This window comes from Gambusia affinis, linkage group LG11, assembly GCF_019740435.1.
Source record: "Gambusia affinis linkage group LG11, SWU_Gaff_1.0, whole genome shotgun sequence".
NCBI lineage: Eukaryota > Metazoa > Chordata > Actinopteri > Cyprinodontiformes > Poeciliidae > Gambusia > Gambusia affinis.
The window spans coordinates 15,338,083-15,361,338 of record NC_057878.1 but is presented as its reverse complement, the minus strand read 5'-3'; the positions used below and the strand labels follow the sequence as shown (position 1 = coordinate 15,361,338).

The following is a 23,256-nucleotide window of genomic DNA, read 5'->3' as shown; positions in this document are numbered from 1 at the left end:
TGGAAAAAAAAAAATGGTTTTGTGATCAGATAAATGGAGCCGCTTGCTCAGAATGACAAACGGCTCATTCTGGAGCTGAGGTGAGGATTTCTAGCTTATGGACTGTACAGATGCAATAAAGCATGTACATCAGTAGTACTGATGCAAAAGAATTAATCCTAATTCTTCATTCTAGCAGCGAGATGGTTGAAACTTACACATGGTTCAACAGAAAAAGGGTTTGGCTGGCACCAGACTTCTGGCCTCACTGTGGACTTAAAGGCCGAGTTCAGAGCAGAACAGTCAAGTAGTTTGAAAGAACTCGACAGATTGTTTTTCTCTGCTACTTTCTGAGACATCAATGCAAACATTAGTGAGGGTGAATGTACTGTACTTCTGTACTAAATTTACAAATTTCTCTTTAAACCTGCTTTGTCCTATATTCATTCACTTTTGAGAAAGAACATGATTAAAAAAAAGAGGTGCATCATCAAGTTTTGATAGACATAAAATTGAAGTAAAACTAAAATTTATAAAGTGTAGATTAGGAATGGTAAAGTGTCTACATCTTCACAAAACAAAATTGTCTTCAAGTGTTTTTATTTTTTTAATCCATTCAATTTATAACACACATTACTCAACAAAAAAAAAAAAAAACATTTACAGTTGTTGCTTTTTTTTAACATCTTCCCTTTGGATTCTTCAAAAAGATTCGCCTCAGTGATGATCTACAGTCCAGTGATTGCTACCTGAACATAACAAGATGAGCTCAAGATTATCCTGAGCTCATTACAAATTATGCTTTTATCATTTAATTTTTTGACCCGATGTTGTACCTAAGATGCGTCAAAACGGAAGGTTTGCAATAAAGTTCTCAAAGTAGAAATCTAGGGGTTTAAATTCATGTTACAGAAAGTGAGCTAGTTGTACCTTCTTTTCATAATTTGAGTTTAAAAAAAAAAAAGAGAGAGAGAGACAGTACAGCTCCAGAAACAGCAGTAAACCAAAAAGCTTTGGTTGTATGGCTATTTTCATATAAAAAAATAAATACAAAATGTGCAGAAATATTTCAATATATACAGCATAAGAAAAATCCTTTTAACAGCGTGTAAATTCATTGTTTTCAAAACCAATTTAAAATAAAAGCACTCTATTCACACACCCAGGAAATATTAAAGTTTAGTGGCTCTAATCCAAATGGTTTGCAGAAAGAAATAAACATTCATGAATAATTGTCGTCGTTGATCCACGTCGTCATCCACTGCTTCTTTTCTAAAGCACCAGCTTTCATTTTTCCATCGACGTAGCCCGGAGTTTCCTTTTTTATCCGCACTGCGTGGTAGCGAGGTATGCTGTCGTCTTGTTTGGAGCGTCTGAAGAACCCGCACTGGTGGGAAGAGACGAGATTTAAACAAGAAGTTCTTCAAAGGTGATAAATAAAGGAGAGGAGTGGAAGATGGTTAAACATGCTTTGCAGCTTTTGCTTTACAGAAAAGGCCAGGAAAAAGCGGTCTGGAGAGAACAGTGCTGCACACGGCAATACACTGAAGCATTTCTTGGCAGAACACAGACACACATTCTGCAAAAAAAACGACCTAATTACTGAGCACAAGCTGTTACTCTCACACAGAAGAAAAAGACGTCTCTTTTCTGCTGACATCAGGTAGAAAGTTCCTCTAAGCGAAAGCCTCCAAATGACTCTCATCTTCAGTTCAGTACAATATGTGTCTGATTGAGAGTTTCTGCATTAGGTCAGCGGGTTTGGCAGGGAAAGCGAAGCTCGTTAGCAGCTGCGGTAATAATCACACTTCATGCCGACTTTACCCCCTGATCAGAGAGAGAGAGAGAGAATCAGGCTTCATCAGAGAGTTTGTCTTTGTCAGAGGGCTGAACGTGGATCTCTGCCTTGTGATATGCAGCATTGTATTGTTCTTTAGTCGGTCTCTTGAAGAAACCGCACTGAAGAGGGACAAGGGTAGGCAAAGGTTAGGCGTGTCATCATCCACTGAATGTTTTCTGACTTTTTCAATCAATACTCACATTTCTTTTCTTCCAGATTTCAGTTTTTAATATTAATATTTGGTTCTTTTTTTTTTTTTTTTTTTTTTTAAAGCATTGCATTACATATTAATTGAGAAAATGTTAGTCAAACTACAACTATGCAAATCAGTGCTGGAGCTCAAAACTATTAGAGAAAAGTTAGTTGAGAGAGTTGTTCCTATAAGTCACCAAAACATGTGTGATTCTATCTTAAGATGCTCATTAGGTACCAACTAATTTAAGATGTTTTATGCTGCTTTTCCTGACATTTACACTATAAATCCCTCAGCAACAACATCAGAAGCACTTGATAAGTAATAAACGTCTCTTTATTTATAGCACATAGATTTATCAGGTGTACCCTGTTTGGTTGCTTTGCCTTGAAAAACTATTGATAGCACTTCTGTGCTTTCATATTTGAAAGAAAAACTTCAGTGGTTTTTATCAGGATTTTGTGTCACAAACAAATACAGCTTTAAAAAGTGACACTACATCAAAACAGAGAGGACTTTTAGCTATTGCTATTTTAGCGATTTGACATTAAAGTCTCCCATGTAGGAACAGGAAGGAAAAAAGTGAACCCAACCAATATTTTATATCAACATATGCATTTTGTCATCAGTTTTCAATAAATTTAATCTTTCTTTATTAGACATGACATCCTGCTACTCGCCACACACAACCCATACAATCATCTGCTCCATGATTCAACATAGTGTGTGAAATCAATCAAATATTACAGACAATTAGTTGATGTTAATGCCTTATTTGCATCTAATTTGTGCTTTTCACTCACCTTCCACAACAGAATCACCATCAATGCCAAAATCAAGATTCCTGCCAGAACTGCTATCAGAATGATCCACCAGGGAACTCCGAACTGAGCCACGTCGCTGTCTGGGGATACGGGCACCTTCACCTAAAACACAATGTTAAGACAAAAATGCTGACCCAAGGGGATTTATATCAAGACTGCAGAGGTTATTATTTTCATTCAGCTAATGAAGTGCTTACAGTAAAGTCAGGAGATTTCAGGATAATGTTCTGAGCCCGAGACTCAAGTACAAGTGAAGCCTTCACAACTACAGTTGTGGTTGGAAAGGAAGCATATTCCTGTGTAAAAACAGAACCAAGAGCTTTAATAATCAGTCTGGGCCTCCATCATTACACTGACCAACTCTCGATGGGGGGAAAAAGAGCAGATAAAAACTACAATTTGTTACCTCAATGAAGGTGGAGTTCCACAAACGAGATCTCAGCTCAACTGCAGTACCATCAATCCCCTGCAGAGGGCACTTTAGCACCACACATTTGCTTTCCTTCTCACAGGACTGCAAAAAAGGAGACAAACCTAAAAGCACTGCATATCTGCATGTTTAAAACGAAGCATATTTGAATCAACTCACCAAAACTTTAGTGCTGCTTGAAGCAATTCTGCCACTAAGTTTTCTTTCCTTTTTGACAATTTCCTGTTTTGTCAGGGAAGGAGATCTCTCCTGGAATCACATTTATTCATGTTAAACAAACACAGAACAAGGCTGTAAATATCTGCAGGAATATTTGAGCTGAAAATAACATTGTTTTAACAACAAATTCTTAGAAATACCAACCCAAATGTCTTTGAGAGAGTGAATTGCAGATTGAGGAGAGCAGGTGATTTTCTCAGGTCCATGAGATGTGACCTTCACCAAGTACAGAAGCCATTTCCCATCTTTATTGTCTCTGGGCCAATGAATGTGTAGAGTGAGGGGAGGAGGAGAGATCGAAGGCGTCCACAAGTTACTTATCTGGAGGAGAAATTCAGATTGCCCAGCTCCTGAATAGTACACTTAGAACAAGAATTAATGTTCTTACATAAGCTATGACTAAACTCACCCTAAATGTAAAATTAATCAAACTTCCAGCGTCCTCTTCTGTTTTCATTGCAGTTTCTGCTCTCACAACACCTCCGAAGGAAACCTGACTGGGTTTGGCTTCACTGATGGGGCAATAGAAAAATACTCAGTTTTTATAAATAAATAAAAAATCTTTACATACATATATATATATATATATATATATATATATATATATATATATATATATATATATATGCATCAATGTACCTACCCACTCAATGTCACAGGGAATTCAGTTATGACTTTGCTCTTTATTTTCACAGGGGAAATATTTTGAGAACTTGTCCTAAGTGAGAAGAATACAATTTTATCAAAAGACAGCTATAAGTGACAATATTTTGGGGGGTCAAGTACAGATAAAAACAAACATAAATAGTTAAGAAATCAGTCCATTTTCCATTTTCATGTTTAAGTTTCTAGAAGTAGAAACTTAAACTAGAACATACCATATCTTCAATAAGAAAGATGCTACTGAGTGAATCCTTATTTTTATTGTTAGTGAGATATTTAAAAGATAAATATAAAGTAATATAGATGTAAGAAGCTATTCAAAAGGACACACATTTTTTTCTTGATTGTCAAATCAAGACGATGTCTGTGGTTCACTTTGAGAGAGAGCAAAACTTTAATCAGATAATAGGAAGGAGGAGCAGAGAGCAGTAAAGTTGCTTCACTTGATCCTTTTTATGCACAATTGGATTTGGAAATTTAGAAAATCTCAGACTTTAGTTATAAGTCTTCAGGTAATATCCACAAACTAGAATTTTAGAAAAGGTAGCCAAACTACTCAAGCTAATAAAAAAAAAAATCATTGATATTTAAAAAGTTATATCCATAATAATATTTTGCTTCAGAAAAATTAAAAAAAACATATTTTTTTACCATCTGATATCTCAAACATACAACATGATTTCTGTTTTTAAAGTGCAGTGCTATGAAATGCATTCTTCCCCTTTCAGGTGTATCGTTTTTGACTTTTTTTTGTGACTGCTGGTGAAGAGCAACCGTTTTACTCCATTTGTGAATATTAAAGTGGCACGAAAAGTCATCTGTAACATTATGGCTTCCAGGTAACATGATACAGTTTATCACTGCAGTACTACTGAAATGAGCAGATCACTTACGTGTGGAGATGCAGATCAATCTCAAACTCAGTGGTGTCGAGTTTTACAGCATTGTGCGCCGTGCTCAGAATGATGTAAAACATGACCTTGTGTAAAAAAAACAAAAAAAAAAAAAACATATCTCACCTTAAAGTAGCTATAACTTGTCAAGCAACTCATAAAAGTTCATATGTTTACCCTTGAGTTGCTCTTAAATGGGTTTCCCAGCTCACACTCTGCTTCAGATCCGTTATGGTTGGCAGTACAGAGGATCTGCTTGTTTGACTAAAAAAAAAAAGTTATTTTTAAACAACAATCACATCCAAGCAGATTTTGACCAAGCAAATTCTATTCAATTAAAATGCCGAAGATAAAAATAGTTCTGTTTCATTAGAAAGTTGGAGATCTCAAAGCACTACATCCCCTTCACACTGCATACTATCTGCCCTTTGTCTTAACGGCTTAAATAAGGCTCCTGCATCCACTCGTTTTACTTATTTTCCATCCATGCTGGCATAAGAGGAACCTGCATTACACAGGTCTAAACATGCTAAATGAATTTTGTAGAACATCAAGTTAACTCATGACTTTAAAGGATGTGTTTCATGTTTTAGGTCAAGCAGTGTTCTGCTGCATCGGGACAGGGGTACGTTATCTCTGCTCTACTAGAATCCCCCAAGTGGTTAGAAAAGTGTTAGTCAAATTTATCATAAAGGTGGGTGGGGTTGTTTGTTTCACTTTTAGTTTTAAGCAACCGACATGCCAAGGTGAGTAAATCTTCACCAGTGCACACAAAGAATCTGCATTACTTGGAGTGAGATTAGCTGATAAAAGTTTTGCATCAACAGTGCAATATTTGTATTGCAGTCCCATTGACAATCAGTGGTACACAGGAGTGACATACACTGGCTTTGAAATTTACCACATTTTTAAACATATCATGTGATCAAATTCTGCGTCCAATAGTGTCAAAATGTACCAACGTGATCCTAGAGCATTATTGTTCATTATTGTCATGTCTTTCTATGGCATTGACACAAAAAGCAGGAAGTAGAGTTTAAAATTGGATTTACTGGGTATGTATGTAGATTACACATCTTCTACCCCTATTCAAAATTCATAACATTATGTGAAAACATGACCACATACAGTAACATCCAAAGGGAAATTCCTTCCTTTCACATTCAAAAATGTCCTACTGCTTGTCATGCCTGTGTTGCTGTGTTTTAAATTTCTTACTGTGGACTCATACTTACAGATCGAACTCCAGAATACGACAGGATTTCCGGAAATTTTCCCACAAGCTTTGCTTCGTAGGCATCGTCACCATTTTTATTGGTCACAGTCACCTTCACGGCCAAGTCCTTCTTGTCGTAAGTCAGCATAAACTCTGGGATATTATGTGCGCTGTAGAGATACACAAACCTAAGAATCAGCTTTGAGGAAACAAAATTTCTAACATAAATTTACAATTAGAAGCTCAAAATCTTATCCAATGAAGACAAAGCAGACTTACTTAAAGTAACTAAAAAAATATAAGGATTTTTTTTTACTGCAGCAAATAAACTCAAGCTCAGAGCTTTGTCTTAATTCTAATTGGATTTACAAACAATTACCATGAAATGATTTTTACATTATAATTTTAATTTTTTTTAAACAATACAACATTTTTATTTGAACCTTTTGTTTAACGGGGTGAATTCATTCTTGCTGATTGGTTTGTAGTGCAGACTGTTCTCCATTTTTAAATTGCTATAACAAATCCTTTTATTTTTACATCCCTCCTTTACAAAGTTTACCTGCAACAATAAACCAAAAACAAGATGTCATTAACAAAATAAAAATATCAGTATCCACAACCTGATATGAAAAAATATTCATAACACTTCAACGTTTTCACATGTCGCATAACAACCACAAGCTTAAATTTATTTCAGATAAAGAATCAGACTTTAACTAGGTCATTCTAACACAATAATAAGCCTTGAAATCATTCCATTGTAGCTGTGGTTGTGTGTTTAAGGTAAATGTCCTGCTGTCCCAGTGTTAAGTCTTCTGCAGTCTCAGGTTTTCTTTCAGGTTTGAAATTGGTTTGGTCTGAATTTAGCTCCAAATGTTTTGCATTTTATTCTTCTGTCTTTGCACAATGGCTTTCTTCTTGCAGCTCTTCCATAAAAGTCAGATTTTACACTGGATGTCTAATGGTTTTCTTGTTTGTATGTTCTCCCACATCAGCGCTGTGTAACTTTGGAGAACCTGAGACTGAATTACACACTGATGGACTCTAATTACTTCAAAAAGTTCCCACTTTGTGTTGGCCTATCTCATACAATCCCAATACAATTAACTGAACTTGATGGATGTAAAATGATAAAATATAAATAACTGAAGTTATGTGATTAATTTTGTAAGACACTGTTAAAACTGATATGACTTTTTACCTCTGTGACGGCTTGTCTTGGCTGGGTGGCGTCTAAAACTGGCATTATCTGAGGTAGATCATTTCCTGTACTTTTGAGTTCTGCTTTGATAATTTCTGCAGAAACTTCAATGACAACACTGCGCATCTTGTCCTTAATGTTGTCCTGTGCAAATGCAACACAGTTAAAAGTTGAATAAGTTGAATATTTTCCTGTTTAAACACATTAGCCAGTAATAAAAAATGTCAAGCTGACAAAGATCTATTGAGATTCAGAGCTACATATTTTCACTGATAATATCTTTCAGGTTCAAGCTAATTTTAACCTGACAATTGTGATTTACCTTAAGCCCGACGTTCATGCTAACACACTGTCCTGCGTTTTGATTCTGGAGCTCCAAAGTGCCATTAAACTGGAAGTCTGATTCAGGATGAATCTTATTCAGAAAAATCACTCTGGAGTTCAGTCCTTGTTTCCTGCGTTCTCCATCTGCCTCTATGAAGTAGCTGATTGCTGCAGGATAAATTTTAATCAGATGTTATTAAAACTAGTAAACATCTGTGCACCATGAAAAGTTTCTTTTGTACTCACTGAGCCTCTTGTTGTAGGATGTCGCTGTGTAGCTGAAACACGCTTTCACAGTGAAGCTAAAGGTAAAAAAAAAAAAAAGAGGAAAATTAATAAACAGAACATCCTGTCTGCAGAGTCTATTTGAGTGTAAGAACATCTGAAGACCCACCAAAAACTGGAATCACAGCCAACACTGAGGTCAATTTCCTCAGGAGAAGCCATAATGTTTTTTCTGATGTTAACAATTGGTCTTGCCCTGGAAGAAGGTTGTTAAATTAGAGAATTAAAGACAACAGTAAAATCTTCATTTATTTTCTTCTTCCTCCATGATTACCTGTAAATCAAAGCTGCATCTGACAGAGATCCTACAGCCAGGTCTGGATAAGAGTTACCATCCAGGTCCATGTTTCCTGCCAGAGAATATCCAAAATATCGAAGGCTGTGCTCTTTGCCTGAAAGGATCTGAAAGTAAGAAGAGATTTTAGAGAATAATGAGAAGAAAAATTAACCAGAACCCATAGAGTTGTTGCATCTGCATTAGTTTAACTGCTGGGAGTAAAAGATATAATTCTGGATACAGAATTGTTGTCTGATTGTCAAGAAGAATCTCAACATGTTTACTTTCACCAGAGGAGCTTTACAGCAAAAGCTATAATGCACCACTTGATATATAGTTGAAAGATAGAAGGAAAAAGACAGAAGGTGGAAGAACAAAGAATAGAGAGAATACAACACCCTAGTTTACTTTACAATTGCAGAAAGAGAGAGAAAAAACAAAACTAAGAAACCATAGCGACAAACAACATATGTATATATAGCAGTGTCACTGAAATTATGCATTCATTGGCAGCCACAGTCCAGAATAGAGAGTGCCTGTACACATGAATCGAAACTCATCTAAGTTTAAAATAACAAGCTAAAAGTTACATTCAAGTCACTTGAGCGATAACGTCCAACTTGTTCAGCTTTCAACAGAGGTACACATGTAATCCACAAGACAAAAATAAAGACACTAAAACAAAAAGTCATTAGAACCAACCTGTGCAGGAGTTGTTTTTATCCCTTGTGCAGATCCATGATAAATGTAGACTCTTCCTGCCCCCTCTTCTTCCTGTGGAGCTCCAACTGCAAAATCTACACAGGCATAATTGCTGATTATTTATATACTCAAGCTGCTGAGACTGCAAAGCTTTATTCACTCCTTTGCAGATTCACGTCCCTATTCCTTACCAACATGTTGCCACTTGTCTGATCCAGGTTTCACTTCTAAACTGGGCCTTGTTACATTTTAAATACAACTTCTGTGTATTTAACAGGGATTAATGCGATAGACCAACCCATTAAAGCGCAGCATTTCAAAGTGGAAAAAACAATGATGGTAGAAATTAAAGTATCCTGCATTACTGTATTCCACCCCTGGATCAATATTTGCAGAAGCATGACTTTTCTTAAGTTCATGACTGACAATTGTCAGGCCAACAGATTTTCCTAATTAATTGTGGTTTTACTCTCTTCTTGATAACTTTGAAAAATCAGTCAGCAAGTGCGAAATGCCCGAAAACAAGATTTATGTTTCAAAGTGGCTAAATTACCATTAAATGAGTCCCGATTAACATCCCCGATGTTTTCCACTGCCAGTCCGAACACTGAATCTTTGGTACCGTTCAGGCGAATCGGAGTTACATTATCCCACTGTCCTGCTTTGTTGATATATACATAAACGGCTCCACCGATGTCTGCATCCTTCATGTAGAAGTAAGGGGCTCCCACGACAATGTCTTGCCATCTAAATCATATACAGAAAATATAGGGACACTGTTAGCTTGCAGCACCCTCAAAGATTATAGGAGAATTTTCCTCATCAGATGTAATTCTAAAGTGATGTAAGGCTTCAGGCCAAAACTTGGACCTGTTCATAATCTCAGTTCTTTGTGAATAAAATGAATCCCCGAGCATGACGGTGCCTCCACCGTAGTTCACTGAGGGAACAAGGTTCCTTCTGTGACAAATTTTTAATTTTAAACCAAAAGATCCAATTTGGATTCATAACACATTCAGCAATGGAAGATTTTGGAGGATCTTGTCTAGGCCTGAATGTTTTAATTGGAAGAAAATAATTCTGGCTTGTAGGCTCTACACAGGCGCACCACCAGCACTTGTTGGAAATTTCTGCAGCTCCTCTAGTGCTGTGGTCTTTACAGCCTCCCTGGCTAATTTTAGTTTCAGTTCATCTCTTCTTCAGTTTCTGAGAAATTTCTGGTTTGGGGAATCTACCAATTGTCATATACAATGATCATATATCCTTTGTAGCCGATTTGCAAACTAAGATGTCAGCTGAAGGTCACAAATGAATCCAACAACTTAGTAACTTAACTTAATTTCAAGTTTTGTAGCTGGTATAAGTTATACTGAAAAAAAAACAACAAATGTTCCTACCCATCACCATTCAGGTCAACCACGGCCACATCGTATCCAAATGATGATCCCAGTCCCGGCCCGTGCAGAAGTTGCTCCACTACGAGTTGCTCGGCAGACTTTTTCTTCAGCAGGGCTACAAGTCCCCTGTGATTGGCTCTCGGTGCTCCAGCCACCACAGTCAGGCTTCGGCTCTTCATGATGTGGTGCCCGGTGTCCAGAGAGAACCCTTCAGTTGAAACAGCAATATGGAGCAAAAACTATTTAACTTATAAGGAGAATGAAAAATAAGATGGTAATTACACGTTAGTTCGATCTCATTGAAACTGACAACATCAGGTCACAGTTTGAGACAAACCTCAGTTGTTTCTCTTCTACCTCTTCCTCTTTCTAGTCTATGCCCAAACATGTTACACAAACACATAGGATGCCGTAAGATGTCCTAAATTTATGTATTTTGGAGGCAGGTTTTCCCAATATAGGTTGCTTTAGTCAATCCAAAAGTTACTCTCCACCTAGATTGAATAAAATCTACTCAATCAATGTGTGTGTGTGTGTGTTGATTTGAGCAGAAGCAACACACAAACACACGGTGGTTGCTGCTTGTGATCTTGTAAATTGTTTGAGAGGAAGCACATCTTTTCACACCTTATGTAAAACCCTTGGTATGATATATGTGAACACCTCATGTTTTGCAGCAAACAGTTGGAAAGAGTCATTACAAAGTAGCCCAAGAGATACACAAACACCATGTACAATGTTTTTTGGGTAAATAACTCACCAAGGTAGCTGTGGGCTGGCACAGGGCTGTTGGGGTGTTCAAAGTTATCATTTTCAAATTCATACGGTCCATCGTCATATATATTCCTTTCTATCAACGTGATGTTTTTTTGTTCCACTCGTACCATCCCTGGAGATAATTTCAGAAAACAAAATTTTGATGCAACATCACTGGGTGCAGAAAAATGGTTAAGATAAAAACAGTCTAAGGACTATATATAATGATAATGACCTTTCCAGTTTCTTGCTCCTGGGGCTCCAAACACCACATAATGGTAGTCCTTGGTGAAGGTGACCCCCAGACCTTGTTGACAGACTCCATACCATGCATGGTTTGTTTCTCCTCGTTTGCCTTGACAAAATTTCCATTCACCTCCATCCATATCATCGTATTTGATGGTCAAATCCTGACTGAAGACGTAACAGCGCCCGAGGACAGACTGGGATACTCTGCTATGCTTTTGATATCGATGTGCACATGTCTGAAACGACATCATCCACAGCTCAGCTAGACAGAGCAACAAGAAGACAGAGAGCAATGGTACGAAAATGTGTTGTGACGTACCACAACCTTTCCCCCTGGTCCCTGACTCTGCACAGAAACACCCATCCACTGGTCCTGCTTACTCTCCTGGCTTGGATCCTCTTTCAGTTGAGGCAACCCAAGAGAAAGAAACAAGACTTGTGTTATTCAACCAGGCAGGTAGAATTGTAGGTAAGTAGGCAGGTGGATTGGTTTCTCACCGTCATCATCAAATTCAACGCGCTCACAATTATCAGATTCAGAGATTTCACACTTAAAAAGGCCCCCAGTCACAGTGGATTTTTGGTTTTTTAAAGCCTTGGCTCTCGGGGCACCAATTAGTAACCTGAGAAAACAAAAACACAACAAAACATTTTATTTTAAAGATTGTACGCTAGCTTCCACCATCACACTGCTGCATTTGAGATTCGATCACAATCAAACACGCACTTTTCACAAAGGTTACACAGAAGCATTTTGTTGTAGATGGAATATTTTGTTCATATCAACAGTAACAATGAGAGCAAACAAGGCCAGAAAACAGAATATAATTAGAATTTAAATTTATTTTTGTCTGTCCTAATACCGTTTACCAAATTAAGAGAAAATGATCAGTAAGCCAATCTCCTTTGTCTGGGTATTATGACGCCCTGTTCACAACTGCGACTGTCAAAAATGAAACAACAGCGGTGTCCTGTCAGGCCTCTGCTTCACACACTTTTTGTTAAGCCACAACATCGCTTTTCATTTCCATGAAGTGACTTTTGTTGCATACCTCGCTGACGCACAGTTTCCTCTCAGCAATCTCACTATCAAGTCCATTTGTCCAAAGCATATCAGAAGAAAAAACAGATTCACAAAGACATAACCAATATAGAACTGTTCATAGAGATATTAGTCTAAGCTATTATCTTTAACACAAATATTACAGTAAAAAGGAACAAACATACAGAGCAAAAGCCCAAACGTCCCAAAAATACCGGTCAAATTAGCAAAAGGACAATTAAGACTAAAACATTTTCCTGACATTCCAAGCAGCAATAACTACAAATGTTTCAAGTCCATTTGAGAGGAACACAAAAAACTGAATACATGCAAGAGTTTTTATTCCATTTTTGTCCATAAATTTCGACACATCAAAACCTGTTTATTTGCATAAATAGTACAGTTACAGAAAAAAACCTAAGTACATCTTTGTTGCTTCAGCTGCATCTTAGACAGTAGCAGCCAAATCAAAGGTTGCCGATTGAATGCCTTTGATTATGTAAAACATCATCCAGCGCTACCACATGAATAATGGCAATGTTTGGCTTTGCGCTGTGCAATTCAAATAGTATCAGCATGCGAGTTGTTCCACCACACTGCAAAAACACAAAATCTTAGCAAGTAATTTTGGTCTAGTTTCTAATTCCACTGGCCGATTATTTCACTTATACCAAGACGTTTTGTTATAAGTAAAATAATCTGTATCAAGTATTTTTTTTTAATCAGTATTAAAGGATTATTGGCTATTTAAGCTCGTACATCTTGCTGAAAAGCTACTTATGAGCTAGCTCTCTCTTATTTTAAGTTTACTAAGACATTTCCACTAAAAACTAGACCAAAATTATTGGTAAGATTTTGAGTTTTTACAGTACATGCTGGTAAACAGCAGCTTCTACAAACACAAAGAAACACTAACGCCGCAGCCTGTAAACAGCTGGTAATTGCTGAGAATTGATTAAGTTTGCAGGTATTCACAAGCCCCCAAAATCTGGATTTTCATCCTGTGACAGGTCTGGATCTTAACACAATGCCAGGATGGAAAGACATCAGCAACAACCTTAGAGACAACTTCTGTTCAACCCAAAATCAAGCTTAAAATCCAAAACGTTTGATCTTCTGGCCTTTCCTGAACTCAGTTATCGTTTTAATCTTACTAAAAGTCTGTACAGTACGATGAGAAAAAGACCCACTGAACTCAGGATTTCATCTGTGAAGCACGATGGTGGAGGGGTGATGATGTGGCAGCCGCAGTTGTTAAGTAGACCATGAACTCCTCTGTGTGTCAAAGTATTTTAGAGCCAAATGTGAAGCCATCTGTCAGCTGAAGCTCAGCCCAAAGTGGGTCAGAAGTAGACAATGCATTTCGGTGCTTTCTCAACAATGCGGTTATTATGTCCAACCTCAGGCTGAACTCAAGCTGCCGCAGAGCGCCAACAAGGAGGACACTGTGTCTCATGGCTGACTCATAACTCTGGTCGAGGGGTAGATGATAATCAACACAATTTTGAACTTATCAAAGGGCTTAATAGATGGTTCTTCAGGATTCATTCTCTTCAAAAGGTGTTTGACATCAAGGAGTTATACATCATCTGGACTTTGGATCAGAACTTTGGAAGGTTTTAGGAGTATCTCGGTAGACATTTATGGCCAAAAGAAACATACTTGTAAAGTTTTACCTATGTGGATGGATTTTCACACGATGAGACGGCAGCTGTCAAGCAAACCGCTAACTGACACCGTCCAAGTTGTGAAAATGTGGAAAGTAAAACCACAGTCTAGCTCGTGTTTCCTGTCAAAGTTCATGAGGCAATCAGCTATAACAGATGCACCAGCTCCTGATTACAGGGCTTCTTCTTATACTGAGGAACTTAAAGTTTAGTACTTTTTTTCTATCAGAGAACTTCACTAAAGGTTTACCCGTCATTTCTAGACCATCTAAAAGGCTCCTCACATGCTGAACCAGTTCCCAGTTCCAGTGCATGAGGCAGACAACACATCTACCTCTAATTATTACTACCATTTATTTTATTTTCAACAGAAAGTACCTCTGGGTCTGTGTTTGCATCTCGCTCTGGAGATGCATCAGACTGAAGCAGATGATTGATTAAAGGAAGTTGTTTCTCTCAATCATTGGATATTTCATACAATCTGCTGCACTAACCTTGTAAATATGACAACGCAATAAATGAAACAACAGACTGTTGGGCTGTTTGTAATTGGAGTTAAACCTGACTGTATGTGGATTGTATTGGACCACAGATTACTTTTGTTGTGAATATGTATTTGTATTTAGAAGTTTTCTTCTAAAATCTCATATCCACTGTTCAAAACTACATCTGTATAAATGTCATAAAACATTTACAGCTTCAAGAGCTTTAAGATAGGGGTTGTCAGCTTGAAAGATTAAACAGCAGTGAGGTCAGGTTGTTGTTGTTCTTATCTAATTAGTTCACAAAAAAAACATTAAATAACCTAAAAATGAGAAGCTAAAGAGTCATGTGTGCGTTACCAAACTCACCATTCTTAAACTCACAATAGTTTATTTCTTCAAATGTGGGAGAGGAAACCCTGCCCGCCCTGTTCTCCTCCCCGCGACCCTGCTGTTTCCTCTCAAACCCGTCTATTGATCTGTGATGCAGTGCTGTGGCTCCTCGTTAGCTCAACAAGCACCAGAGGCATCCAAACCCACCACCGGACACTTTACAGCCAGCTCCAATTTCATATTTGCACCTTTCTGCATCAGAGCCTGATTAAAGAGATAATATTATAATCTGGTATCACAATCTGATTGCTGCACAATAAAAAAAAAGGTCATATGATGAGCACAATCTTTAAAAACAAGATAGTAGATACAAACAAGATACGACAGTGTGCGATATTGAGAAAAATGATGTGTCCAAACAATCTCCTCAAAGCTTAAAGATGCAAGTCTCCGTGAATTTAAAACTCACAGGGCCCACATGCAGAAAAATCTCCTGAGAGGCATTTTACATGTAGTTAAATATGTGCAACACAACATAAACGTTTAAAGTGGACCTGAGAACTGACAATGCAACATGCAAGAGAAAACATTCAAGTACTTTTCCACATGGCAAAGAGGTGGAATTTCAGTACTTTTAAATTACTTTTTCATTACAAACTTATGCAACTTTGGAGAGTGAAGTTAATCAAAATGAAGCATCATTAACCCTCTGACTGCACCACCACCTTGTGAGAAAACATTAAAACCTGGGAATGCAACAGTGATGACAACATACACTGTTGATAATAATAAACAATCACATTATCAGTGGATGGCATCTCCAGCAAAACTGGAGATACAATCAAAATGGTGGTATCTCCAGTTTTGCTGGTGGTATCTCTGCTAACCAAAGAAATACCTGTATATGGTAAAGTGATAATAATTATAAAAAAAATATTCACAGAAGTTAGGTTACTCTAAAAAAAACTGCAAACACAGAAATCCCTTTGCTTTTTCACAGTGGAAGTAAAGATGTGCAAATGTCTTTTAAAGAGTCAAACATTTCTTTTAATATTGACTCACCTTTTCTATTGCTTTTTGGAGTTTTTTTAAAAGTCACTCTTTGGACTTTAGCTAAATGTTCATTCATTTTCTCTCTAATTCAGAGAACATTGAGTTATATATTGTACATGTTCATCTTAACCAACAGCATCATCATCATCATCGCAATTTTCATAACAGTGTTGCAATTCTGCACAGAAAAACCTCCTTGGCATTTCCTTTAGGTTTTTAATTTCTGCTGTTGGGACATAACTTGGCTTGTTTTACCTAATATTGGGTCAAATATTGTGGCCCAGTTTTGTTGGGTTAGAGAAGAGACCAGAGGAAGCTTCATGATTGTTTACAGGCTGTCATTTTGAAGCATACCTTTTCAACCGGATGAAATTGAGATATGATAAGATGTTTAAATTATGCGCTTATGATAACGTTGTTTTTGATAATATTTCCAGGAAAATAAACCTAGACCTAACGCATTAGAAATGCGGGAACAATCACATTGATCAGGTTTTAACATCTAGAAGTCATTTTCACCTAAAATCCTCATCAAAACATTATATCTCTCACTGCAGAGTAAATGAGAACGGGTAGAGGCCAGTATGGATTCGCAAAGTTACCTCACAGGATGTCTTGGCGCACCAAGACTCCCGCAGCTGTGCCCTCATAGCTGGAGGAGCCTCCACAGCTGTTCTCACTGATTCACTTTACACAAAATACTCTGACCTGCAAACAGTGGGACACGCATCACAGAGGAAGGTGCAAATATTCAGCATCACATCAACTGAGCAATAAAGTCCACAAGTTTCTATGTTCTCTGCTTTAAGTCAAACTTCCTTATCACTAGGAAAGTTTGACTGGAATGTTTCAGTTGATGATTCACCGATGCCTTTAATCTATCGGGTTACATGCTCACAGATGGTCATGCATGTCCAGTCTAATGGACTTTTTCTCTGGTTTCGCTGAGAGAATCCAGATCATTTACTCAACATCTTATTCATCCAGGAGGTATCTGACTGCTTCTCCTGTGGTAAATGAGGAATCCTCTTTCACTCAGGCTAACATAATCTAAAAAACGTGAGAGATTTTTATTTAAACTTATAAAAACCTAATCAGATTTAGTGTCTAAGAGTTTTGTACAACAGCTAAACAGGCTCCCTATCAGATAGGAGGAATGCTATCCACATGTTCACGTCTCCTTCTTGCAGGAAAAAAAAGCATGCATGCAGGATTGTGTAAAGTCTCCTTCCTCGCCTCACATAAAGGATTTAGAATAATCCCATCAAGGCTAGAAGTGAAAACTGGCAGAAATTTGCAGCTGCCTGCAATCATTATAAAGCATTTGGTTCACACAAGCTCAGAGAAGACAGATGGGGCGAGCGTGTTGTGGTTTTCATAAAGTCAGAGTTCCTTAAAGTTTTACAGCAGAGTTAGTCATTACTCTTGTCTGTGCGCTTCGCTGAGCTTCTGTATGTTCTTGGCTTATTAGCCCATGGATCAGGTGAAAATTTAGAAAGATAAGATAATCCTTTTTTAATCCTGCGAGTGAGAAAGTTAAGCTGTCAGAGCAGGTAGTGGGCAGTAAAAATAATAGCAACAGAGATAACACAACAGAATGAAAAAAATGTGCCGTGTAAAAATAAACACCTTACACGCTAAGCTAGAAATGAACTGTAAATACAAAAATATCAACATATACACAAAAGATATACACATAAGATAAAGATTAAGCCCTACATAAAAAGGATCAATAAAGTGTCAAATACCAGCTGATCTCAGAATCAGCACACTTCACTGTTTTTCTGACAGCTATTTTGATAAATTGTCTCCGAAGTAAATCATAAACTGAGCAGAAAGTTCTTCCTAAATGTTTTCAATGAATAAACATTGGAGAAGAGTTTCTGTTGTCCAATAAGCTATGACATTTTAAATTTGACACCAGTGATGAAATTTAGAAAACAACTACAAGACAAAACAGCTTAAAATTGGAAAAGCTAAATGTCTTGAATGGATGCCTAAATGTTTCGAGCTCTAGAATAACTCTGCACAAGTATGGAGGAAAACATTTATTTTAGGCAACATTCAATGAAGTGTTTTGTTTATTTTTACTGAATGATTAAGATGAGCTTCAACAATGTGGACAATAATAGACAACTTGTATCTCCTTTTACAAGTTTTCTATCATCAAATGACCAAGGTGAGGATGCGGCTGGTTGCCATGGAGTCTCAACAAAGCCCAGTGGACAGACATCGCTGACTAAGTTGTGAAAAAAAATGTGTAAAGGAAGAAAAGCAACTTCTCCCTTTATTTTCTAATCTTTCAATGTCAGGCTGCATTCAGTCTGCACGTCCACATAACCAGATTTTTGTAACAGGCACCTTTGAACCCTGACTTTGGCTTTTAGGCAGTGTTACTTGACATGCTATTGGCTGGTGCTTGCAAAGCACCCAATCCAGGAGCGCCATTACATTTTCTTAGCTCTCAGGTCCATAATGCTAACAGATAAACGTGCTCTAGAGTGTGTATGTGTGTTTTTAAGTGAGTTGTCAGCAGTCAATTTAGTCAAAGAACATTTCTGTCAAAACAATAACAGCTTCTTGTCAATAACAGCACAATAACTATGCTGTTATTCCAAGTACTTCAGATCCCACTTGACTCAGTTAAGGTCAGAGTTCATGAGTAATAAAGAGACTGGACAAAAATTGCATCCATGGAAATCCATATTCTGTGGACTGATGAGACACAGAGTGGAACATTAAAGTTCTTTGCTATTTCACAGCATAATAAATGTTTCACATTTACTATGCTGTGCTTGCATTGTTTTTCATCAAAGAAAGTCTTTAAATTATTTAAAATATATCCCATGTGTTACAAAGATGTATTACACTTCCCGTTATTCATATTGAAATCTATTGCTTGGCAGGATGTTCTTTTCACATTATGCTGATAATGAAGCTCATATTACTCAATAATTATAATAACATATGTTTGCCCCGTTATATTCCAAAAAGATACCTGACCTTAGCACTGAGACTTTAGTGGCTTTCACAATTAACACTTTATTTTGAAAAGCAAAAGTTCAGTTTCATGAGCCACAGTCAGGCATGATTCCTGCTAGACCTGCAGATTTTTTTTTTTTAAATGGCTTAAATAGAACCTGTCTCACAACATGAAGTAGGCTGAAAGCTCTCAAAAGAAATTGAAGAAAAATGACAAGCTGTCGTTCTTCAAAGGTTACCAAGACATTCCTAACGCTTTAAGTCTCTACTGGACCACAGAGAGAAAACCTTCCAGGCAGGGAGTGGTTAACTCACTGAAATTACTCCAAAAGAACATCAGAGACACGGTCACAATGAAGCTGTAAAATCACCTAAAGAATTTCAGATCCCACTTGAAGGCCAGAGTTCATGAGTAATAAAGAGACTGGACAAAAATTGCATCCATGGAAAAGTTTCAGAGAGAGAATGAGTCGTGCATTGCCAAAAAAAAACCCCATCTTAATGACTCTCAAGACTTTAAAGAAAATATTCTGTGGACTGACGAGACACAGAGTGGAACATTAAAGTTTATTATTTACTATTTTTGTAAAATTGGACACACTTGGACACATCTGGCTTATGCTGTGGCAGCATTCTGCTGAAGGAGTCTGAGAAGAGACAGTTCTGCTCTCTGCTCCTACCTGCAGAAAACAAACTATCAAGCCAGTGTCATGTTTCTGGACTCTGTTTGCCTGACAAATATAACATCACTTCCACAGCCCTAAATCACTTTCATGCTGTCAAACCTGGGAGACATCACACTGCTTCTTTTTATGTTCACTTAAAAATCTCTTTTTTTTGTCCAGAAGCTTTGTAAGAAAACACCTTAGAACAATCTTCAACTTGTTCTTTCCTACATTGGTGAAATCAGTAGTCAGATAACATTCCAGAGGGCAGTGAGTCTTGTTAGCCGCAGGCAGCAAGATCAGCCAACAAGATTGCGCCGCCAATAAGTGACATTTCCTCTCCTCTAACACCTGAGATTTACCAAAATCTCAGGATCATTTTGAAGTGAACCTTTTCGATGTCCCTACAATTAGTTAATAGAAAATCAGGATGTTAAAGTGCTGCAAGATATTGAAAAAGGTTTACTAGTGTCAGATTTATTTGCCAGGGAGTAATTTGGTAGTAAACTGTTCTGTTTGATCCAAACTCTGAGGTAAAGACACGCAATAAAAAAAAATCTGCAAAATAGGTGTAAAACTGAAGAGAAGCAGATGTTCCACCTCTGGCTGTGCTCCCTGATTTGAACCTTTCACAGACACATTTGCATGATAGTTAGACCCACTGTAAAATCACTTTGAAAAGCCTTTCTCCTGCTTTCCATTTCACGCATCTTTCTAACTTTAGAAACAAAAGTACCAAGACGCTCAGAGAGATTGGGGACCTTTTCCTGTAGCTTTAATGAATTGCAGCTCAGTCTAAAAGTATAAATGTTGGATGGATGTAAGGCAGAAGTCCTCCAAACGAAACAGCCCATAATCGACAAAATCTTTGATGTGGATTTAACTTCAGGAAGGAAAGAGCATTAGACCAAAAAAACAAAAACTTAAAAGGTTTTTATTATCTCCTGCTGCAGAGAATCTCTCACGTTTTAACATTTGTAAATATAAAACCAAATGCAAAGTTAATTTCAACTTTTCTGTTTAATTCAAGATGATTTTATATACAATTAAATTGTTTTATCTCCTCTGGAGGTCTCTCTCCCTCTCACCAGAACTGCGCTGTTCGATGAGTAATTAAATAACAGCAGAGTGAACACTTACAGGACTTTATTCGGATTGACTTGCTGGTGCACGGCGAGGGACAAGCCGAAGAGAGACCCCGGCTCCCCGCCTTTCCTGATGACATGACCGGTGTCCAGGTTGAAAGCGCGCAGTCCGCTCGGCTCCAGCAGATGACAGAGAAGGAAAAGCGCAGCCTGGACAGCGAAGTGTCCTCTCTGCTGCAGCAGCGCCATGGCAGCGAGGTCCACACTAGTCCAGGGGTCCAGGAGGTAAGAGCCCGGGCGTCCCGCTGCTCTTCCACCCTTACTCACTTTGTTAATGAGGGCAGCAGCCGGCTGTTTAACTGGTTGCTCCACAGCGCCCCCTTCGGCCGCCTAAACGGACCCCGAGTCAATAATAGCCCGTAACTGAGAAACCACAGGTGCCTTTCAATAATAAGACAACTAGACATATAAAAGTAACCTCATTCTAAAAGTTACTCAGATTAAAGACAAAGTAACGTGGGTCTGTAATGAGCGAAATTATTTTATTACTATTTAATTTTAATACTATTTTTTTACAGGCAGTACTTTAAATGTTTTGAGTGCTTTTGAAAAACAGAACTATACCATTATTTTTTTTAATCTTCATATCATATGCATATTTTTGGTTATTGGATTGTTAAATTCTGATCCAAAAGAAAAGAAAAGCAATGAAATTCCTAAAATAATTATCTATTAATTCATTAGCATTTAACCATTTTTAGAAAAAAAACATCCCTATTGTTTAATTCAATCAGCTAAACTTTCCGTTCAGTGTCTGAACCACACCCTAAACATGACGACAACCAACAGGTAACCAATGTTAAATAGTACAGCTAAATAATCCTTTTCATACATGGAGCTCAGGAATCCAAATTCTCCATTCTGCCTAAATGAGCCAAAGTCATTTAGGCACTTTAGCTCATCTGTGTCTTTAAAGAAATACATTGAACTTGTTGTCAAGAAAAAGAAGCTCATGACTTCAGCTATGACTGCATTTTCCTGAATGGGATTCAAAAAATGTGTTCATCCAGTCCCACCCAATCCTCCGTCCATTGGCTGCTGACTCATTCTGTTCTTAAAAACAGGAGCTAAAAATACACCCAGGGATGTATAAGATGGATGTTCACTTTCTATAAACTACGAAACAGTGTAAAAGATGCACCAGTTGCCACTAGCCAAGAGAAATTACTGCCTACAGTGGCTCAGTCACTTCATGGCAAACAAATATTTTCTGACTCAAACATTAACTAATGAAGCAACTAGTTTCTCCGTCACCTCCAACACTGTTCTTATCTGCTCCTTTGACTTTTTTTCTTTTTTACAAAGAGTTGCAGTTAAAACTTAGTCGTCACTAAACTACTTCTTAAACTTCGACCATTTTGTATCCTATGAATTAAACAATAAGCTTTGATTGATTTTTTTTTTATTTTTATCGTCATTAAATGCAGCTGAAACTAAAACAATTAAAACAATTGCTAAGAAATGACTACCTGGTTGGGGATGCATTGCTATTGTCATTTTTAATGATACGAAATCTACTTCCCTCTACTTGTATTAACTCAGTTCTGTTCCTTTCATCACGATTAACCAGTAACAGGGGTTACTTTGAAACAGAACCTGCCTTTATTTTAATCTGTGCTCTGAGCAAAGATGAATCTCATGACTTACAGCCTCTGAAGGTTTTAAAGGTCACAGCTTGGCTCTATCCGTCCTGTATCTGTATCACTGTTACTGTTTTGCAATCTCAGTTCCACTTCATGTTTCAAAACCACAGCTTATAAGGTACCAACATGCTCTGCTTGGAAACTCTCCAATTATTGCCCAGTTGCTTTCTTAATGGTGAACCATTAACTGTCTCTGCATGTCCTTCAAGTGAGGTATACAGTGGTTTAAACTGGAACTTTTGTGACTTCCTGAATGGGCCCTCAATGGTCTTTTGGAGTATTTTTTGAGAAGGTTCACCACTATTTTGTGTTTTCCCCATTTGTGATTTACAGCTCTTGTTGTGATTCACTGGAGTTTCGGTGCCTCGGAAGTGGCTTTGTAACACTTTATTGCCTGATAGATGTCATTGCTTTTTTATTCTGATCTGGTTTCGAGTGGTATTTAATAAATCAAGGAATAATTTTTAAACTATTTTTTTTCTATTTACTCTGAATATTAAAATTACTTTGATAATCTGAAATATTTAAGTTTGACCAAAAAAAAAAAAAAAAAGTCAAAACAGAAGAAGAAAAAAATCACAGCACTATATGCTTGGTGAGGCATTATACTGGAACCTGTGGTGGCATCATTGAAAGATTATTCTGCTGCTGTGCACAGTAGGTGTTTACGTCAGCTGGGCAAATAAACCACCTAATTTTAGATGAACCAGGAAACGATCGGCTGCAGGGCCAGTAAATTGTTCCTCTAGCGTTTACACACTCATAGCAACAAGATTTACAGCAAATAAAACCC

General features: G+C 37.4%; 1 protein-coding gene across 5 annotated transcripts in view; it reads right to left on the bottom strand.

The window, feature by feature from the left end:
• Positions 1–562: 562 nt before the first annotated feature.
• The window catches only part of itga6a (integrin, alpha 6a), a 34,191-nt gene continuing 11,497 nt past the window's right edge, over positions 563–23,256 (bottom strand). For 2 of the 5 annotated variants that reach the window (XM_044131493.1, XM_044131494.1), the window contains exons 2-25: positions 11,950–12,074; positions 11,771–11,850; positions 11,438–11,687; positions 11,207–11,335; positions 10,447–10,654; positions 9,603–9,796; positions 9,050–9,144; positions 8,345–8,472; positions 8,180–8,266; positions 8,032–8,087; positions 7,784–7,953; positions 7,462–7,605; positions 6,701–6,819; positions 6,277–6,427; positions 5,219–5,305; positions 5,042–5,127; positions 4,129–4,203; positions 3,895–3,997; positions 3,630–3,806; positions 3,426–3,515; positions 3,243–3,350; positions 3,034–3,132; positions 2,816–2,938; positions 569–1,366 (exon numbers count right to left, since the gene is read on the bottom strand). In XM_044131493.1, the coding sequence (XP_043987428.1) occupies positions 1,202–1,366; positions 2,816–2,938; positions 3,034–3,132; positions 3,243–3,350; positions 3,426–3,515; positions 3,630–3,806; positions 3,895–3,997; positions 4,129–4,203; positions 5,042–5,127; positions 5,219–5,305; positions 6,277–6,427; positions 6,701–6,819; positions 7,462–7,605; positions 7,784–7,953; positions 8,032–8,087; positions 8,180–8,266; positions 8,345–8,472; positions 9,050–9,144; positions 9,603–9,796; positions 10,447–10,654; positions 11,207–11,335; positions 11,438–11,687; positions 11,771–11,815 (2,889 nt within the window). In that variant the 5' untranslated portion in view covers positions 11,816–11,850; positions 11,950–12,074 and the 3' untranslated portion in view covers positions 569–1,201. Of the gene's footprint in view, positions 1,367–1,803; positions 1,939–2,815; positions 2,939–3,033; positions 3,133–3,242; positions 3,351–3,425; positions 3,516–3,629; positions 3,807–3,894; positions 3,998–4,128; positions 4,204–5,041; positions 5,128–5,218; positions 5,306–6,276; positions 6,428–6,700; positions 6,820–7,461; positions 7,606–7,783; positions 7,954–8,031; positions 8,088–8,179; positions 8,267–8,344; positions 8,473–9,049; positions 9,145–9,602; positions 9,797–10,446; positions 10,655–11,206; positions 11,336–11,437; positions 11,688–11,770; positions 11,851–11,949; positions 12,075–12,503; positions 12,523–20,815; positions 21,088–23,256 lie in introns of those variants that run through there. The other 3 variants (XM_044131491.1, XM_044131490.1, XM_044131492.1) reach the window with 3 other exon arrangements.